The 19,494-nt window shown below is 46.9% G+C and overlaps 1 protein-coding gene across 3 annotated transcripts in view; it reads left to right on the forward strand.

The window, feature by feature from the left end:
• The window catches only part of ERICH2 (glutamate rich 2), a 406,715-nt gene that overhangs the window by 46,091 nt on the left and 341,130 nt on the right, over positions 1-19,494 (forward strand). For 2 of the 3 annotated variants that reach the window (XM_086958688.1, XM_086958689.1), the window contains one exon: positions 15,094-15,130. The exons of the other annotated variant lie outside the window; for it this stretch is intronic. In XM_086958688.1, coding sequence (XP_086814814.1) covers positions 15,094-15,130 — 37 coding nt within the window. The remainder of the gene's footprint in view (positions 1-15,093; positions 15,131-19,494) is intronic. 3 annotated transcript variants of the gene reach the window in all.

Genomic DNA, 19,494 nt, shown 5'->3' on the forward strand with positions numbered 1-19,494 from the left:
AGTGCTAGCGTTGCCACTCATCTGTAGAGCGTGCCGAACATGCCCATGCTGTGGCACCGCCTGCCAAGGTTTCAATACCCAGGATGTTGCATGTTTCCTCCAGAGACTGTAGCTGGAAGAGTTTCACATCTAGGTAGAAGACATGGAGGAACGGATGCTCCTACGAGTAGGGTACCCCATATTCCAGAGGTGAGAAGTTGCAGGCGCGAAGGCACTTCGCCTTTACAGGCTTGACACCACCAGGTCTTGATATAGAGTGGGTGTTTGATCTCTGAATGTAAGAGGATGTTTCTCCTGGGCCCTGCGAAGGACTACTTCCTCCACCTGGAAGTCGTGCATGCAGACCAGAATGTCCGCAGGTGGGATCGTCTCGACCGGGGGGAGGGGGCAACTGTGCACTTGATCCATCTTAATCTCCAGGGTTCGGGGGTGTCAAGAACCACCCAAAAAAGGTCTTCAACAAAGCCAGCAAGGTCCTTGCTCTCAGCTTTTGAGGAAACGCCTATGATCGTAATGTTATTTCTGTGTGAACTGTTCTTGAGATCCTCTGCATGTGATTGGGGGTCTAACTGTTGATCATGTAGGCAAAGATTTGTTGCTGCAATGCCTCAACATCCTCCACATGGCTGTTATCCTGCCCCTCCAAGGTAGCCACGCGCTCCCCCAGTGAGCCGATGTCTCACTTGAGTTCCTTGATGTCCCTGAGGGATGTGAACAAAGATTCTAGGAAGGAGCGGGTCACTCGTTCCTCCGTACCCTCCTCGTTCTTGGCGTGGTGTATGGAAGGTGCTGAGTGATGATTCCCAGAGGCTCCCCCAGCTGAAGCATCTCCTTCAAGTTGCGGGCCTTCTTAGATTTTGATGTAGCCATCACTGGGGCTCCCACTCCCCCAGGGTCCTAACACAAATCAAATCAAAACCTCGATGTGTCCAACCATAGTTGTGGGAGGTGGCCCCGGAGCCCCCAGCCCCTCGTGCTCTCTCCCAGGGATGTCCCCGTGGACCGGCCACTGGAGGTTCAAGGTTCCACTTATAGCCCAAAGTCAGTCGTGGTCAGATGCTTAAAGAGTTGGGCTAGGAGGTCAATCTTCCGTGTATCGGGGAGGGAATACTACTGGTTTTCGTCAAACTTATTTTAATTAAGGATTTTAGCAAAGTACATCGTATTACATTATCATCGCGTCCTTCACATAAGTGATGTTAAAAAATGTTTACAAAAATTGACAATGTGAAGAGTCGTGCAGATCGCTAGGGTCAGACCCCGGCCCAAACATAGTGGAATGTACATTTAAAGGGTACAGCTTCTAACATAATAGGGCTTAGGCCATGCCCCCGCTCATCGCATAGTGCGGCAAGTAGTTCTAGAAAGTTCCCATCGACCTTTGTGGTTGTTCTATCTCGAGTCCTTCTGAATTGAGGAAATTGCATAGATAGTACTACAGTGGAGGAAGAACGGCTCCCAACCGTGGAGCAATAAACAGAAGGTAAGTAACCAACCCTTTTCCACCCCCCCTCCCATAACATGGTGGCGGCATATAAAAAGAAAAAAGAACAAAGGAAAAACATATGCTGCAAATTGCTTGGTAGGTTGTACATCATAGCTGGAAGAGATGAAGTGCCCTAATGGAGGAAGGACAAACAGCGGATGGAAGACCACGGGAGAGAAAGGTGACCAGCGGACCCCATTTAAATTCAAAATTTTAAAGTCATCCTTGAAGATATCTGACATTCGCTCCAAACTACGGAGCTTCCATAATCTAGCGTGCCAGAGGGAAATTGCTGGGGCTTCTCTCCTTTTCCATGCTGCTGCTAACGTAATCTTCACAGCCCCAATACAGAGCCACGTGATCTATTTGGCCGCCCGGGTCTGGTGTTCTAAGGAAGTGTCCCGAAGTCCCAACAGGATCTCTGCCATGTTAGTTGGGATAGGATATCCTAGCATATCTTTGATATGGGCGAGGATTTGTTCCCAGAAAGGCCTTATGTGTGGACAATCCCACCAGATATGCTGGAAGTTTCCCAGAAATCCACATCCCCTCCAGCACCTATCGGAAGACCCAGGAAAAATGTGTCAAAGTTTGGAGGGATATAGGTACCAGTCCATCATGGTCTTAAGATGTGCCTCCCTGAGATCGATGGAGTGGTTGAACTTCGTGATATCAGACCATAGATGGGACCACTCTTTGTCTGTGATACCCCGTTGTAGAATACCCTCCCACATTGACATGTAGTGTGGGCCTAGAGAAAGTGTGGTAGTAAGGATACATTTATATATAAAGGAAATCGTGCCCTTTATGGACTTGGCCTTAGTGAGAAGAGATTCAAATTTTGTCAGGGGACGAGTAGCCGCCTCCCGGACTTGTGGTGTGAGGGCCCAGTGTAATAGCTGGTTGTAGCGGTATCTCTCTGAATTCTGTAAATTGTACTCCCTTTTACAGCTATCAAAATTATGAAAAAGGTGCGTTAGGGCTAGGCATCCCTCCTCTTGCCAAGCATCGAATAGGCCTAACTGTAGTCCCGGAGGGAATGCGGGGTTAAAGTGCGATGGTGTAAAGGGGGAGGGAAAGGAGGTCCATCGCTTGTCGCCCGACACCGAATTCCAGACCTTAAGTGTTGTGCGTGTAGGAGTGCTAATATAGGGGTTCTTAGGTCTATCGTGTTTGGGGTGCCAAACCAAGTCCCATATGGTCCGACCGGTCACATTGCAATCCATTTGCAGCCAGTGTTTATCTGACTCGTATTTTGTCCATTCTGTAAGTACATGTAATTGGGAAGCCTTGTAATACAGGTGGATATCTGGAAGTCCGACTTCACCCTCCTCTCTGGAGCGGCGAAGTATCGTAAAAGAGAAGCGTGCCCGTCTCCCTTGCCATATAAAATTCAAGATCATAGTCTTGACTCGTTGGAAAAAGTCTCTCTCCAATTCGATGGGTAAGGCTTGAAATAGGTAAAGAAGCTTACGAAGGAGAGTCGTTTTTATGGCATGGATACGACCCAACCACGATAGGAAGAGGGGTTTCCATTTGTTGAGCTCTGCTTGAATACGCGCAAGTATAGGAGGGAAGTTGGCAGAGTAGAGACCTCCCACTTTTGGTGTAATCTGGACGCCCAGGTACTGAATGGAGGAGGTGGACGACTGGAGGGGTGTGAGAGGTTGGAGAGCTTGCCTCACAGCTGGCGGGAGTGTGAGGTTAAGAATAAAAGATTTACCTAAGTTTACTTTGAAGCCTGCTACTTTTTCAAATCTGGCTAATTCCGATTGTAAGGGTGGGAGTGATGTCGCCGGATCCGCAAGGGATAAGAGGACATCATCGGCAAATAGGGACATTTTATGTTGTTCTCGCGTGAAGGGAATCCCTTGGATTGTAGGGTTTGCTCCAATTGCCGCTGCAAGGGGTTCGATACTAATGGCAAAAAGTAGGGGGGAAGGGGGCACCCCTGTCTGGTACCTCTAGGGTGGAGGAATGAGGTTGATTGTGTACCATTGACCAGCACATAAGAACGAGGTTGTAGGTAGTTAACTCGGATCATAGTGAGGAATTTGGTAGCAAAGCCGAAAGCCGACAGAGTGTGGAACAGGAACTCCCAATCCACCCTGTTAAAAGCCTTCTCTGCGTCTAGCCCTACAAGGACTGCGGGGATCTGGCGCCTATTGGCCTTCTCGATAAGGTGCACAATGCGACGGGTGTTGTCGTGAGTTTGGCGCCCTTTGAAAAAACCTGATTGGTCTGGGTGTATAAAGTCGGGCATGAGTTCGTTTAAGCGTTTAGCTAAGATGGAGGAGTAAAGCTTTGCATCAAGGTTGAGTAAAGCGATAGGCCTGTAGGAAGCGCAAGCCTCCGGATCTTTCCCCGGTTTGGGAATAACAGTAATTACTGCTTTTGATAAAGAACCAGAGGTGGAACCTTCCTCCGCCATCTTGTTAAAGAGTCAAGTGAGATGCGGGGTGATATCGCGGGGCAAAGGTTTTATAAAAGAGAGCTGTAAACCCATCCGGGCCAGAGGCTTTATGTAGCTTGAGAGCCTTAATAGCCATGGTGACATCTTCAAAGGTGATTTGGAGCAGTAAGTAGCTCGTTCCAATCTGGGAAGACCTGTGGAAGCTGAAGGGATTGTAAATACTCTCATTGGGCTTCAGGATCTAAATGGTCGGCAGTGTATAGGGCTTTATAAAAGGACCCAAAGAGTTCCGCTTTTGCCTCGTCGCTATGGGTGAGATCTCCCTGTGGACCCCAGATACCGCCAATGTATTCCCGTACCCAATTATCCTTGAGTGGCCTAGCGAGATGTTTGCAAATCTTATTGCCCTGGGAATAAGACAGATGGCGTAATTTCAACAGTGTAAGTTCTGCCCTATTATTGTAGATGGCTCGAAGTTTACTCCGTAATGCTGTGAGATTACGGAGGGTCTGCCTAGTGGGGTTCAGTTTGAGCTTGTTCTGTGGAGGCCAATTCCGACTCCAGGGTTTCCCTTTCCGTAGCGCGTTGTGAATTTAATGCGGAGTTAAGGGAGATACATTTCCCAATGAAGACTGATTTGAAAGCGTCCCAGGTGATAAATTCCGATGTATCGTCTGGATTGTTAATATCAAAGAATTCGGTGATAGCCTCCCTTAATTTAGTACAGGAATCCTTGTCACGTGTAAGGCAGACGGGAAATACCACCTGGAAGAGGCAGGGTTGCTGACCCTCCAAGACAGAGAGATCGCTAGGAGACTGTGATCAGAGATGGAGAGAGAGAATATTTGAGCTTCTTGAAGATCGCCTAGGAGCACATGGGAATAGAATGTGAAGTTGTGGGAAGTAGGGTGTGGGGTGCGCCAAACATCTAGAAGACCCATATCGTGGAGTCGTTGCTGAGTGTCTGCGGAGAAGGATTCAGTGTCTGAGCGTTGTGGGTAGGTGCTATCCAAGTTGTTACACCAAGTTAAATTAAAGTCCACCATGAAAATTAACTGTCCTTCTGTAAAATCTAATAGTTTCCCCAGAAAGGTGTGTAGAAAGGCTGTCTGGCCCTTGTTCGGGCACACACCGCAACAAAGGTACTGAGTTTTCCCCTCAGATGCCCTTTTACCATAACCCAGCGTCCATCCCCATCCTGTTGTACCTGCAGGGGTTGAAATTTAGTGGAGGAGTGGAACAAAAGAGCAACCCCCCTGTGTTTCGTTAATGCGGAAGATCTGTAGGCCAATGGGTACTCTTTGTAGCGAAGCCTTGTGTCCTCGGCTCTAACGAGGTGAGTTGCTTGGAGGGCTACCACATCAAGATGGTGATCTATGATGTATTTCCAGATCTTCTGGCGTTTCTAAGGGGACCCTGAAAATTCGCCCACCCTTCTCCAATGCAATAACAAGTTGTTGTGCAACCCATTAGATGTGTTTTACAGAAAGTTAAAATGCCGCCACCATGACCCACCTGACCCCTCCCTACAACCCCCAACAAGAGATAATTTGAACCATTGTAAAAATAACATGGAAAACATCATTAATAGCTCATTAGGGTTAATTAAAAACTCCACGGGAAAAGCGGGGAGTCGAAGGACCGAGGTCTCCGTCCTTGCCCATTCACGAGCAGTGCCTAGGGAATCAACAGCAAAATGTCTAAAAGGCAACAGCAGCTTATTGATAAGGGGAGCCTCTAACTGTAAAAATTCTAGCCTTGTCTCCCGTGTCCACCTTGAGGCGAAACAGACTGACCTCGACATAAAGGGGGTATTTGGAATGTACATATGGGACAAGCATAGTGTTGCATCCACAGCGTAAAATGCACCAACCATAATGTCCTGTCACACGGGTGTCTGGATGCGGGATACTCGAGACAAGGTTGCTGATGTGAGTTCCAGAAGGCCAAGACAGTGAGTAGGGGTGGAAGCCCCCATCTTCTCCAGCCATGTCGGATGTGCGGTTAGAGCAGCAACCAGGGGATAAAAGAAATTTGGATGCAGAGCAGATATGATGGAATGTTGCAATTTGTCCATAGGTAGACACGAAGGATTGACTTGCGGCCGCCTTACTGGGGTCTTTGGCCTTGTCCTGTGCAGGAACATTATCTTCAGTGGAAATGCCAAGGAGGGTCAAGCCTTCCTGCAGATCAGAAATGTGGCGCTGCCTATTACGAAACTCGAAACTTAATCCAAATGGGAAGGTCCAATGGTACCTAATCTCATTGTCCCTTAACTTGGCGGTAATAGGTCTAAATAGCTGTCTCCGCACGAGGGTGGCTGGTGCCAAGTGCTGGTAGATCGTACAGGAGTGGTTTTGAAAGGAGATGGATCCCTTTGACCTGGCTGCCACAAGAACCACCTCTTTCACTATAAAGGAGGGAAATTTTGCCAATATGTCTCGAGGTCTTCTCTTTTCGCCGTGCTGCAATGCCCCCACTCTGTGTACTCATTTGAGTTTTATCTTGAGCGTTTGAGGGCTCAGGATTTCTGCAAAGAGTCCTGCCAGGAACGTCCCCAGGTCGGGTCCCTCCGCTCCCTCCTCCAGGTCATTGATTCATATGTTCTCTCTCCAGGCCCTATTTTCAAGGTCTTCCGACTTGAGTTGAGACTGCAGTACTTGGTCGCGGAAAGATCGTACCTCATCTCGAAGTTCTGCTGTGAGCTTTTCTTGATCTTGAGAGTGCGCCTCCAGATCTACTATTCGGGTGCCCACTTAGTCCACATCTTGTTGGAGAGACGTTAGCTTTTCGGTCAGGTCGGCTCACTGCTGTTCCATGGATGATTTAATGTCCTGGCCCAGCTCTTTGCGCAACTCAGATTTAAGGTCTTTAAACATGGCAAGAAGATCTGCTTTTGTGAGAGCCATGCGCCCACTTCGTCGTCCGTGCGCAAAACTGGATGCTTGCCCGAGGCCGTGAAGAAATCGGAGACTTCAGTGGTGGTTCCGGTCGTCCCTTTCTTGGGCGGCATGGGCCGACCCTAGGGGGCCCCCCTTGGTTGCGGTCACCGCGGGCTCATGAACTGCTTATTAGGGAGATGAGCTGGAACACCAGGATGCGGAGCACGTGGTTGTAGCTGTAAAGCCAGGAGCGAAGATCCAGGGGTGAGGGTCCCCGCGGGATGAGAGAAGAGGCACGTGGAAGGCAAGCAGTCGCTGATGAGGATGGCGCCAGGCACTCAAGGAACAAGAAGTCCGCCCAAGAGGCCGCGGGTGATGTGCAGATAAAGGCCTCCCCTAATCACACCATCCAGAGGCCTCATCGGGGGTGGGTAGGTGCTATAAGAATCACCTCCTCAGGGCACAACCCAGAGTTCCTCTGTGGGTGGGAGTCTGAGCCAGCAGGTAGGAGATAGATGCGTGCAGTGCAGGAGGGCTGCTGCATAACAGGGTATGTTCTTTTATTCCAGGGGCCTCCAGACGGTGAACAGCCGCAGTGAATCACCGGGCAGCCAGCAGGAGTTAATGGCGCCCAAGTTCGGGGTCCGCCGCCATCTTGAGGCTAGGCACGGCGGCCGCAAGGCAGCGCCGTTGGGTGCAATGCGCGCGGAAAAGCCGAGAGCGCCCGTTGCTATTCGCACTGGTGGCAGGCTCACCTCAGGTGCGAGGGCAGGCACAGGGGAGCTCGATCAGGAGGCGGTGTAGAATGTTAACAGCTGCGGGGTAGGTGTTCAGGTCCGAGTGGCAGCCGCCATCTTAGGTTGCGGCTCGGAGATCCGCTCGGGCCGCTCCGAGAGTGCTTCCCCGGATACAAATTCAGGTGAGCGCCCCAAGCTTGTGTGCTACATATTCCGCTTTCCGATGTTGCCGTTTTCAGCCCCCGGGTGTCCGGGGGACCAGCGTTAACTACTCCTGAAGTTTGTGCGGACCTGGAGCCGAGTCGGATCACGACCGTTCAGCCATCTTGCCTGACCACGCCCCCAATACTACTGGTTTTGAAGGGCTCTGTTGCTATTCTCTTCTCACGCAGCGCCCCGGGCATGCATCACATGGCATATGCGCTATGCCTCAGGGTCCAGCAGCCAATCCTCAGCAGTGGGCCCACAAGTCACAAACACTGTCTGTGAGGCCGGCTCATCTGCCAGGGCTGCCTGGCTCTTCCGCATCCGCCGCCGCACACACTGCAAAGCCAAGATGTCTCGCCCCTCCATCCTGCACCACCCTACGGAACGATGCGTTCCTCTTCCGGGCCCTGTCGTCAGCTCGGTCGGGCCCGTTGCTCAGTCCTGGCGGGATGTGGGAGAGGGGAGCAGCCTCCTCCTTGGTGGCCTCTTCCAGGAGGCCCACCAGTGACGGCGTCAGGTCTCAGAATTGTTCAGGCCCTCTCCGGCCCCTGCCTTCCTTCGGTCCTGAGTCAGGACTGCCAAGGCCCCGGGCCGGTCTGGCCATGCGTCCTCCACAAAGCCCCAGGGCGGGCAGGCACCAAAGTGTATGGCCACACCGCCACACCACTCGCTCACGGCAGCGGGGTGTCTTGATCGCAATATAGAGGCCCCGTCTGGGCAGACCTTTCACCAGGCCGCGCTCCGAGGTCGACCGCAGCGTCTCCCAGCACCACTCGGGAATACACCGCTTTGAAACTCCGGCTCCATTGACCCAAGCAGGCCCGGACTGGCCGTAGCGGACACCGGGCAATCCCCTGGTGCGCCGTACGGCGCGGGTTTTGGGCCCATTGGGGCTGATTTTGTTATAGGCCGTTTTTGCAGCATCGCCCGAAAACGGGCCCTGGCAGAGAGCCTGGCGGCACCTCCAACCCCCGGGGAGGTGGGGGGTGGGCCGGCCGAGCACTTTGCCAGGGCCGGTTTTGGTTCCCAGTCCGGCCCTGGATCCCAGACTCTGGCGGTGCAGGGGTGGGTCTGGCAGGGCAGTTGTGCTGTGTGTGGTGGCCCAGATCAGCGGTTGCGCCAGAGAGACGGAAAGGAGCTTCTCACTCTTGACCATGCCCAGTACTTGTTTTTTAAAACATATAACCGGAACTTTCTTTTTTTGTATGTAATGTACGTTTTTTCATTGATAAAATGTGGCACAGTTGCTGCTTTGCTGTTTGAAAGAAGTAAAGTGCATGATTAATGTATGCACTGTTTACCCTCTAACTTTGAAACTTCCAATTACAAGTTATGTAAGGTGTTGAAACGAAAAGCTTTGAGGCAAACAAAACATTTGGTCTCTAAGATGATGTGAACTAGAGTGACCTTATGTCCTTTGTTAACTTGTTTGTCACTTTTCCTGACAAGGAAATAAATCCATATTCTGAAAGCACTGATACAGTTTACTTGACACGCAATTTAAAAACATAGCGTGGATAGCATGTCTTCAGATATAACTATTTTAAATAAAGTGAAGCGATTGAGTAAAAAACAATGCTAACTCATGTAACGAACATGCTTTACCTTTTTAAGCCCACAAAGTCACACAGATCTCCAGCAAAGAATTCCTACAGACAGCGTTCACTTCTTTTTACATGGAGTCTCTCTATGGCATTAAATATCGGTCCTCAATATATAGAATATCCACACAATAGTCAATAATAAACATTTCATTGAAGTTTGATCTAGTTTTGTCTTGTAACTTGAATATTTCGCAGTGGAGTCTGTAGAAGAGAGTATTAGGAGTTGGAGGTGGAGGCACACATTTGTCCACAGATTTAACTGGCGGGCAACCTACAAAAGTGTGTGTGTGTGTGTATATGTATCTATGTATATATATATATCTCCAAACACACCAGCCTGCCGCACTCTTGAACGGGTGCTTGCCTGATGGGGGTGTACCCTTCTACGTATCACTGCTCCCAAGTTTCTCCAGGTAATCGTACCTGATAAAGAAGAAAGCACTCTCAGGGGGAGTTTCCAATCGAATTTATTCAAAAGCAAGGAAACCTTGGCACTCCAGACGCGTTTCGACGCGTTTCGGTACTCCGCCTTTGTCAATTGTTGCACGACAATGTCGCGGCCATCATTGTCTTTATCTACTTTACAAACAAGTTTTCGGCACATCGACAAAGAAAGAGGACTTCACAATCAATACTTCCTCATGCCTCTTATAACATGCAAAATACGAAGTAGTACAGAATCAACGTATATCTCGTCCATCCTGTCAGCTATATATGTAAACACCAAAATAAATCTTTAGAAGACATATTTACAAATAAAAACTCAAATGGGTAAACAAATGTAAGAAGCTTCCATGTATCTAATCTCGCCCTGAATGGGCATATACCTCCATAGTACCTGGCCAAAAACAATGATCATCATAAGCACGAATCATCCCTTTAAATACAAGGAAATTATATAATATATTACAGTAGGAAGTCAGATCAGAAACAAGAATTACATTTATAAATTCAATTAAAAATTCAGAATGCCCAAAAATTGGCATCCAGAATCAAACAGACTTTCTAGCCCAAATGTATCGCTAATTCCTCGCTGCTATTCAGGCCTGTAGGACTTTTGCAATGTAGGTCAATGATGTATCGTGACTCTAAGCGCCTTAGTTTTTGTATACTGTCTCCACCTCTAGGGCTTACTGGGACACTGTCTAAACAGAAGTACGACAATAGATCCCTATTGTGCCCATGTACCTTGTTATAGTGCCTTGCTACAGGATATGCCTCATCTATATTATTTATGGCTCGCATATGTTCTAGTATACGTATTTTTACTGGGTGGATGGTACTCCCAATGTATCTAAGCCCACATGGGCATATCAAACAGTAGATGTCATAGGGAGTAGAGCAAGTTAAGAATGTGTTTATTTTCTTCGGTGTTCCCAGCCCAGGTACATCATACGCTAAGGTGCGTTTACTTATTTTACAGGCCTTGCAACCGCCGCAGGGATAAAAACCATTTAGTGGTCTCCGAGAGGGTTGGACGGGTTTCACATCATGATGGCTATGTACCAAATGGTCTTTGAGGGCCCTAGCTTTTCTGAAGGTGACCAATGGATTAGTGGGTAGGTCCTCTCTAATGATGTTGTCTGTGAGGAGGATATTCCAGTTCTTACGCAATATCCTTTTTAATTGTCCCGCATTATCTGAAAAAGTGGTAATCATCCTAAATGTCCCACTATCAGCTTGTTTCTTTTCTTTGATGGCCAATAACTCAGTTCTCTGAAGACCATTTACTCTAGATAGAGCGTGTGTTAATACTGCCTCCCTGTGGCCTCTTATTCTAAAGCGTTGCATACTTGATTTAGCAGCCTTCTGAAATTGAATGTCACTCGTGTTGTTCCTTTTAAGTCTCAATAGTTCTCCATAAGGGATACTATTTATACGTTTTTCAGGATGATTACTAGTGGCAAACAGTGTGGAATTTCCTGCCGTACATTTTCTGAAGAGTTTAGTGGGTATATGCCCTTCTTCAGTGTATACTGTGAGATCTAGATAGTTGACTGTTAAAGTGCTAATTTCTCCTGTGAATTTCAAATTGACATAATTTTCATTAAGTCTTTCAACATATGATGCCGCCAACTCTGGTGGACCATCAAATATAATAAAAAGATCGTCAATATAACGATGCCATGCTATGATTTTCATGTTCCATTGTTGATTAGAATACTACTTCGTATTTTGCATGTTATAAGATGGCTGCTGCAAAAACAACAATTGATGGACAGAATGCAGAACAATCTCATACATTCACCCCAGTACAGAGATCTGGGCCTAAATCCATCGTTTTTTTGCACTCCACACCACCCCAGTTCAGACATGGCCATATGCAAATCAGCCTTGACCCTGTGCCTCATGGGAACAGTCCAGCCCGAACTGCCAAGCCATGTCTTTCCTGGACCGGAATCAAGCATCCTAGGACCGGTTTCTGGCTATCAGCCGTCTTCAGCCAGGATAGCTTGACTCCAGTGGTGTGGAGAGCATGGGACTCACGTCTGAGCATACCCATCCCACTCGGGGTGACAAATGCAAAAACAACAATTGATGGACAGAATGCAGAACAATGTCATACATTCACCCCAGTACAGAGATCTGGGCCTAAATGCATCGTTTTTTTGCACTCCACACCACCCCAGTTCAGACATGGCCATATGCAAATCAGCCTTGACCCTGTGCCTCATGGGAACAGTCCAGCCCGAACTGCCAAGCCAAGACCGGAATCAAGCATCCTAGGACCGGTTTCTGGCTATCAGCCGTCTTCAGCCAGGATTGCTTGACTCCAGTGGTGGGGAGAGCATGGGACTCACGTCTGAGCATACCCATCCCACTCGGGATCAAGGGCTGCTCAGCCCGAAACGCGTCACTGCTTGAAAGTGGTTGAAATAAAAACGAATTTGCCTCAACTGAGTGGTCCGTCCTCCTTCGCCGGCGCTGCTGGAGGTGGTTTGGAGTATTATGTGGAATATATGTATATATGTGTATATATATATATATATATCTATATCTATACTACTATTATAAAGAGAGAACTGTGTCCTTTGAGCCAGGTAAACTCGAAAAGTACACCACCAATCACAACACCCAATACAGCGTTGGAAAGGGGAGGTACAGTAGATGGACATAGGCTATATAAAAAATAGGTTATTTAAAAAATTTACAATAAAAAAAAGTAGTCCCTTCGAAGTAGCGCCGGCCGTGTGCGCTAACCACGTACGTGCTGACATCATCATCGGAGGACAGGAGCGCGAGGATAAGCGGCGGACAGGACCGCGGGGAGGAGCGGCGGACAACAGCGCGGGGAGGAGCGGAGAACTTAGCCACACTGGAGCGGCCTGACGTACGTGAACCGCGGGGAGGAGCGCTGAAGTAAGGAGGACTGGACTGCAGCAGCGGCGGACAACAGCGCGGGGAGGAACGGAGAACTTAGCCACACTGGAGCGGTCTGAGGTACGTGAACCGCGGGGAGGAGCGGTGAAGTAAGGCGGACTGGAGCGGGATGACAGGTAAACTTTAGCGCTGCAGCGGGGCGTGTATACTGACTTTGTTCGTTTGCAGCGCCGGATGCGTGGCCACAGTGTTTGGGAGCAGGGCGTGTGCGGATGATTGGGGGCACTGAAGGTGGCGGTGAACTTGGGCTGAGGAGGTGGTTGGGGGCCTGGGTTTCGGCGACTGGGAGCAAGCCTGATTGCCCCCGGACAACGTGGGAATGGAAGTGAGCCTGGGGTTAAGCAGAGGTAAGAATAAGTACCAGCGCCCAAAACTCTGCTTAAAAGTACGGGACCAGTGCAATTACATGTCGGCGGGTGGAATACCAACAAGCCTGATTGCCCCCGGACAAAGTCGGGGCGAGCTGCAAGTATATATATATATATATATATATGACAACACACTCGTTTGGCGTTTAACTCTCGCCTCTTTCCTCAGCAGGCTCCCGGCGGGATCGCCACCTCCCAAAACATCAACAAACTCCTGGCAGTTCAGTCGCTAATAAATCAGCATGACACCAGAGCCGCGGCCCAAATGTTCGTTCAAGGTGCAAATATTTATTGGCACACGGAAAAACCCAACGCGTTTCAAAGCTTTCGCCTCTTGCTCACGGGAGCAAGAGGCGAAAGCTTTGAAATGCGTTGGGTTTTTCCGTGTGCCAATAAATATTTGCACCTTGAACGAACATTTGGGCCCCGGCTCTGGTGTCATGCTGATTTATTAGCGACTGAACTGCCAGGAGTTTGTTGATATATATATATATATATATATATATATATATATATATATATATATATATATATATATATATATATATATGTATTTGTATGTATATTTAGATATAACTGTACGCACATACATACAAAGCCACATTTTAACATTTTACGCAAACAATGCTGCTTTGCAATGAAAGGTAAATGGTCATATTATGTGTATGGCAAGGTGCGCTTTTTTTCTGTGTCGCAGCCTGGCACATTCAGTAGCTGCGGTGGTGGTGGTGTTGGGGCGGCGGGGGATGGGCAGGACAAATAGAGAAGGGGCATGGGGTGCATATTATACGTGGACAGTAGTGGGTCATAAGTCCTATATTTTGCCATGAATGCTAATGAATTGCTGTTTTACATGAATACACGCATATGTTACTTTGTAACTTATGTGAAGCACTCCTGCCAGTATATCCCCATTACATTTAAAATAATACACTTCTCTCTTCCACTTGAAATGTGTCAGAGAATAACAAGGGTACAAAAGATTGCAGTTATCAAGTGTTAGTTTTCTGCTGTTAAAGTTGGAAAAAATGACAGGATTTCAATTAAAAAAAGTAAAATGACTTGTTGGTATGGAATTTTGTTATCTGTATCTTTCGCAATGTAACGCAGTATAAATGTATCCTTCGTAAACAAACATTAAATGGAGCTCTGTGGAGGAGTACAAAACAAAATGATTTCAGCTGGTGGGGCCTATATATGGTTCTATAGAAAATATCTAGATGGGATAATCATTTGTTGTAGGAAAATAAATTAAAAATGTACTTTATCAATCACGTAGTCAAGTAGACCGAGGTAAAGCAAAACAAATAAAATAAGATGCATTTAATGTTTAAAGAGCTAAGACGATTGGTAATGTGTACAATTAAAAATAAACATAGCACAGTCATATGTACAGCCATGCAATACAAGTTTTAGAGTCAGACACAGGTGGTGGGTTAAAATGTTTTCCTTACAGTATTGTGAACTATTGTGAAACTGAGAGACATCTTTTAAGTAAATTACTTTCAAGCCTTGGTGAGCTACCCTATTATCTCTGGCAAAGTTTTTTTTTTTACCGTTGGATAAGAAAGTAGGGTAGCTTAACAAAAGCCTTGACATCATGGACTGGAAGTCAAGAGATGCAAAAATAAAATGATCGGAAGAAAAGCCTTATCACGACATGCACTCTGGATTTTGAATAAATTGGACTAAGGCTCCACCATAGTCTGTACTTGACTGTTGTCTCCTACACCTGAGAAAGAAGACAAAACTCAGCTTGTCTCTCAAAGGGAAGCTCTCAGCCTCATGAGGAACCTCCCCGCGTTCTTGTCCCTTGTTTACTACATGGACAGATTACCTCTCATGCTAAATAAGTGTTTTAGTTCACCTCTTTAAGTGTGTTTGTTCAGTAGATCAGGTCACCGTCCAATGGCAGTTAAAGGCTGTTTCAATTGAAGGACTTTAATTATTGACAAGTTTTTCTCTGATCTTCTCTGACTTGCATTACAGATTTTAATTTTAATTCATTTTTTCAGGATGAGTTCTTCAGAGAAGGCAGATGCTTTAAATAAGGTGAGAGAATGGAGTCTCTCTATGGCATTAAATATCGGTCCTCAATATATAGAATATCCACACAATAGTCAATAATAAACATTTCATTGAAGTTTGATCTAGTTTTGTCTTGTAACTTGAATATTTCGCAGTGGAGTCTGTAGAAGAGAGTATTAGGAGTTGGAGGTGGAGGCACACATTTGTCCACAGATTTAACTGGCGGGCAACCTACAAAAGTGTGTGTGTGTGTGTGTGTATATGTATCTATGTATATATATATATCTCCAAACACACCAGCCTGCCGCACTCTTGAACGGGTGCTTGCCTGATGGGGGTGTACCCATCTACGTATCACTGCTCCCAAGTTTCTCCAGGTAATCGTACCTGATAAAGAAGAAAGCACTCTCAGGGGGAGTTTCCAATCGAATTTATTCAAAAGCAAGGAAACCTTGGCACTCCAGACGCGTTTCGACGCGTTTCGGTACTCCGCCTTTGTCAATTGTTGCACGAAAATGTCGCGGCCATCATTGTCTTTATCTACTTTACAAACAAGTTTTCGGCACATCGACAAAGAAAGAGGACTTCACAATCAATACTTCCTCATGCCTCTTATAACATGCAAAATACGAAGTAGTACAGAATCAACGTATATCTCGTCCATCCTGTCAGCTATATATGTAAACACCAAAATAAATCTTTAGAAGACATATTTACAAATAAAAACTCAAATGGGTAAACAAATGTAAGAAGCTTCCCTGTATCTAATCTCGCCCTGAATGGGCATATACCTCCATAGTACCTGGCCAAAAACAATGATCATCATAAGCACGAATCATCCCTTTAAATACAAGGAAATTATATAATATATTACAGTAGGAAGTCAGATCAGAAACAAGAATTACATTTATAAATTCAATTAAAAATTCAGAATGCCCAAAAATTGGCATCCAGAATCAAACAGACTTTCTAGCCCAAATGTATCGCTAATTCCTCGCTGCTATTCAGGCCTGTAGGACTTTTGCAATGTAGGTCAATGATGTATCGTGACTCTAAGCGCCTTAGTTTTTGTATACTGTCTCCACCTCTAGGGCTTACTGGGACACTGTCTAAACAGAAGTACGACAATAGATCCCTATTGTGCCTATGTACCTTGTTATAGTGCCTTGCTACAGGATATGCCTCATCTATATTATTTATGGCTCGCATATGTTCTAGTATACGTATTTTTACTGGGTGGATGGTACTCCCAATGTATCTAAGCCCACATGGGCATATCAAACAGTAGATGTCATAGGGAGTAGAGCAAGTTAAGAATGTGTTTATTTTCTTCGGTGTTCCCAGCCCAGGTACATCATACGCTAAGGTGCGTTTACTTATTTTACAGGCCTTGCAACCGCCGCAGGGATAATTTATTTATTTTATTTATTTATAGCATTTGTAGAGCGCTTCTGCAACCCTACGGGCATCCTGGCGCTGTGTACATATTGCTGAAAATACTGTGCATCAGAGGAGGGGGATAGTATAAAGTTCTGGTGAGATTAAACTTTGGGGAAGAGCCATGTTTTCACCTTTTTACGGAAAGCCATCAGTTCGTCTGTTTTCCTGATGTCGATAGGCAATTTGTTCCACAGATGGGCTGCGGCTATGCTGAAGGCTCTGCCACCGTAGGTGGCTTTCCTGATCCTGGGTATGCTTATCAGGTTGGAAGATGAGGAACGGAGGGGCCGTGTGGGTATATACCATTTGAATTTCTTTTGAAGTGGTCGGGGGCCCATTCCGTGTACTGCCCTAAAGACAATGCAGAGGGATTTAAAGCAGATCCTTTGATGTACAGGTAGCCAGTGAAGATCGGCTAGAGCGAGGGTGGTAGAGGATCTTCGCTCTCGGGAGAGTGCCAGCTTCGCTGCTGCCGCCTGGATGCTTTGCAGTCTGGAGATCAAATAGGCCGGGGATTCCAGAAGCAGAGCATTACAGTAATCCAGGCGGCTGAGAATGGTGCTCCTAACTATGGTGGTTCTGACCTGCGCTGGTAAGAGGGGTAGCAGCTTTCGCAGTCCTCTCATTAAAGCAAAGCAGCTACTCATCTGCTTGTTGACATTGGTCTCTAAGCTCAGACAGTCGTTAAAGCTGACTCCGAGATTCTTCACTGATTTCACTGGGGTTAATGACTCCCCCGAGTCCAAGGGCCAGAAATCGGTGGGTAGACTGCTGGTAATTCTGCCAACTGCGCAGTGCATTATTTCCGTTTTATCACTATTAAATTGTAGTGAGTTCTGGTTTAGCCAGAGTGTCATTTCTGCCATGCAGGTATGGAAAGCCGTGAGTGAGTTGGCCTGGGCACCATCAAGGGAAATCATCAGCTGCGTGTCGTCCGCATAGTTGATCACGCTAATACCGTGGGCCTTGATAATGCCCAACAGGGGTTGCATATATATATTAAAAAGTATCGGACTGATTGCGGACCCTTGTGGGACGCCATGTGGGACTTTAACAAATCCCGACTGATATGGGGGGATGGCTACTGCCTGCCATCTGTCTTTTAAATAGGAGTGAAACCAATCGAGCGCCACTCCGCCGATTCCAATGTTTTTTAGTCTTGTCAGCAGGATGTCGTGGCTCACCGTATCGAATGCGGCGGACAGGTCCAGCAGAATTAGGATTGCTGATTCCCCCCTGTCCGCCCTCATTCGCAGGTCATCCAGAACTGTCAGCAGAGCAGCCTCGGTTCCGTAAGCTGGTCTGAAACCGAATTGCTCCTCTTCCAGGATGTTGTTGGTTTCTAGGAAGAGGGCAAGGGATCTGCTGACCCACCGCTCTATGATCTTTATAGGGTATGGCAGGAGCGATATAGGACGGTAGTTTTTTTTGCAGTTCGGGTCTAGATTAGGTTTCTTTAATAGGGGGGTAACAACCGCCAATTTCCATTCTTTTGGTACTGTGCCAGAAATGAGGGATTGATTGCAAAGCTGTTGCAATACTGGGAAAAGGTCATCCCTGAACTCCTTTACTATTTTGTGAGGCAAAGGGTCCAGAGGGGACCCTGAGGTTGTATTAAGAGCAGTTTTTGTGAAGTCTTGTTCTGTAAGGACTTTAAAATTTTCTAAGGTGGCCTTTGGGTTGGGTCGTCCTGCGTTGTCTTCGCTCTTCTCCCTATTCTCGGGGTTACTATTATCCTGCTCAGAGGAGATGATGGCACCCTTCATTCCCTCAATGATTTTAGTGATTTTTTCCTGAAAGAAGGAAGCTAAGTCATCGCATAATTCTTGTGAGGGCTTAATTTGACTGTTCGCACAATCCGGATTGGATAACTCTCTGATTATCCTGAAAGTGTCACGGGACTTATTAGAGCTGTGGAGTAGTAAGTCGGCGAAATAGTTTGCTTTGGCTGCGATGATATCTTTTTTATATCTTACAATGGTTTGTCTCCATATCAGTTTCTCCGGCTCCGAGTAATTTTTTCTCCACATCCTTTCGGCGTTTTTACAGGCTCTTTTCAGTGCCTTCAGGTTATCCGTGTACCAGGGCGCGGAGGGTCTTCCTCTTTTCCTGATTACTTTCAGGGGTACAGTATCGTCAAGCTTTTTGGTTACTTCTTTACACAACGTGAGATAGTTAGTGGTGATGTCGTTCTCTGGGTTGAACGAATTCCCAATGTGATGGAGATTGAACTTTCCTTTCTCTTTCCTTTTTAACAGGCCTTTCCAATCGCGTCCAATAAAGGATCTGCTCTGTGTATTAGTAGGTCCTGTATTAGTCAAGGTGTGAATGTTGAAAAGTAGGAGATGATGGTCTGACCAATCTACTGGGAGCGTTGTTCTCATTGTAATAAGATCCTCTGCAGCAAATATTAGATCCAGTGTATTTCCCTGTTTATGTGTGGGGGTAGTTATCCACTGTTTCAGCCCTAAGTTTTCCCAAGAGTGGGTGATATTGTGGAAGGCCGTGTGTAGTTGGTCATTATCCCAAAGATTGAAATCTCCTAGTACCAGTAGTTTGCTGTGTGAGATTGATATGTTGTTGATGACGGCAATCAATTCCTGCTGTTGTGTTGCGTTTATATGTCCCGGAGTCCTATAGCAGATTAGGCTTGTGAGGCAGTGGCCTGAGTCATGTCTGATCGATATCCCAAGTATTTCAGCACATGAAACCGTGTCGACATCTAAGGTAGCAATATTTAGCTCCTCTTTAAAGATGATCCCTGTTCCTCCTCCTCGTCCTATGGTCCTAGGTTTATGAATGATCTTGTATCCTGGCGGGCAGGCCAGCCCTAGCTCTAGTTCCATTCCCGCAGCCGTCCATGTCTCAGTCAGAAATAGAATGTCCAAATGGTTGGACTCGACCAAAAGTTGTATTTCAGTGGCGTGTTTCGGCAGAGACCTGACGTT

This window comes from Lissotriton vulgaris, chromosome 2_1 (genome assembly GCF_964263255.1).
Source record: "Lissotriton vulgaris chromosome 2_1, aLisVul1.2, whole genome shotgun sequence".
In the NCBI taxonomy this organism is placed as follows: domain Eukaryota; kingdom Metazoa; phylum Chordata; class Amphibia; order Caudata; family Salamandridae; genus Lissotriton; species Lissotriton vulgaris.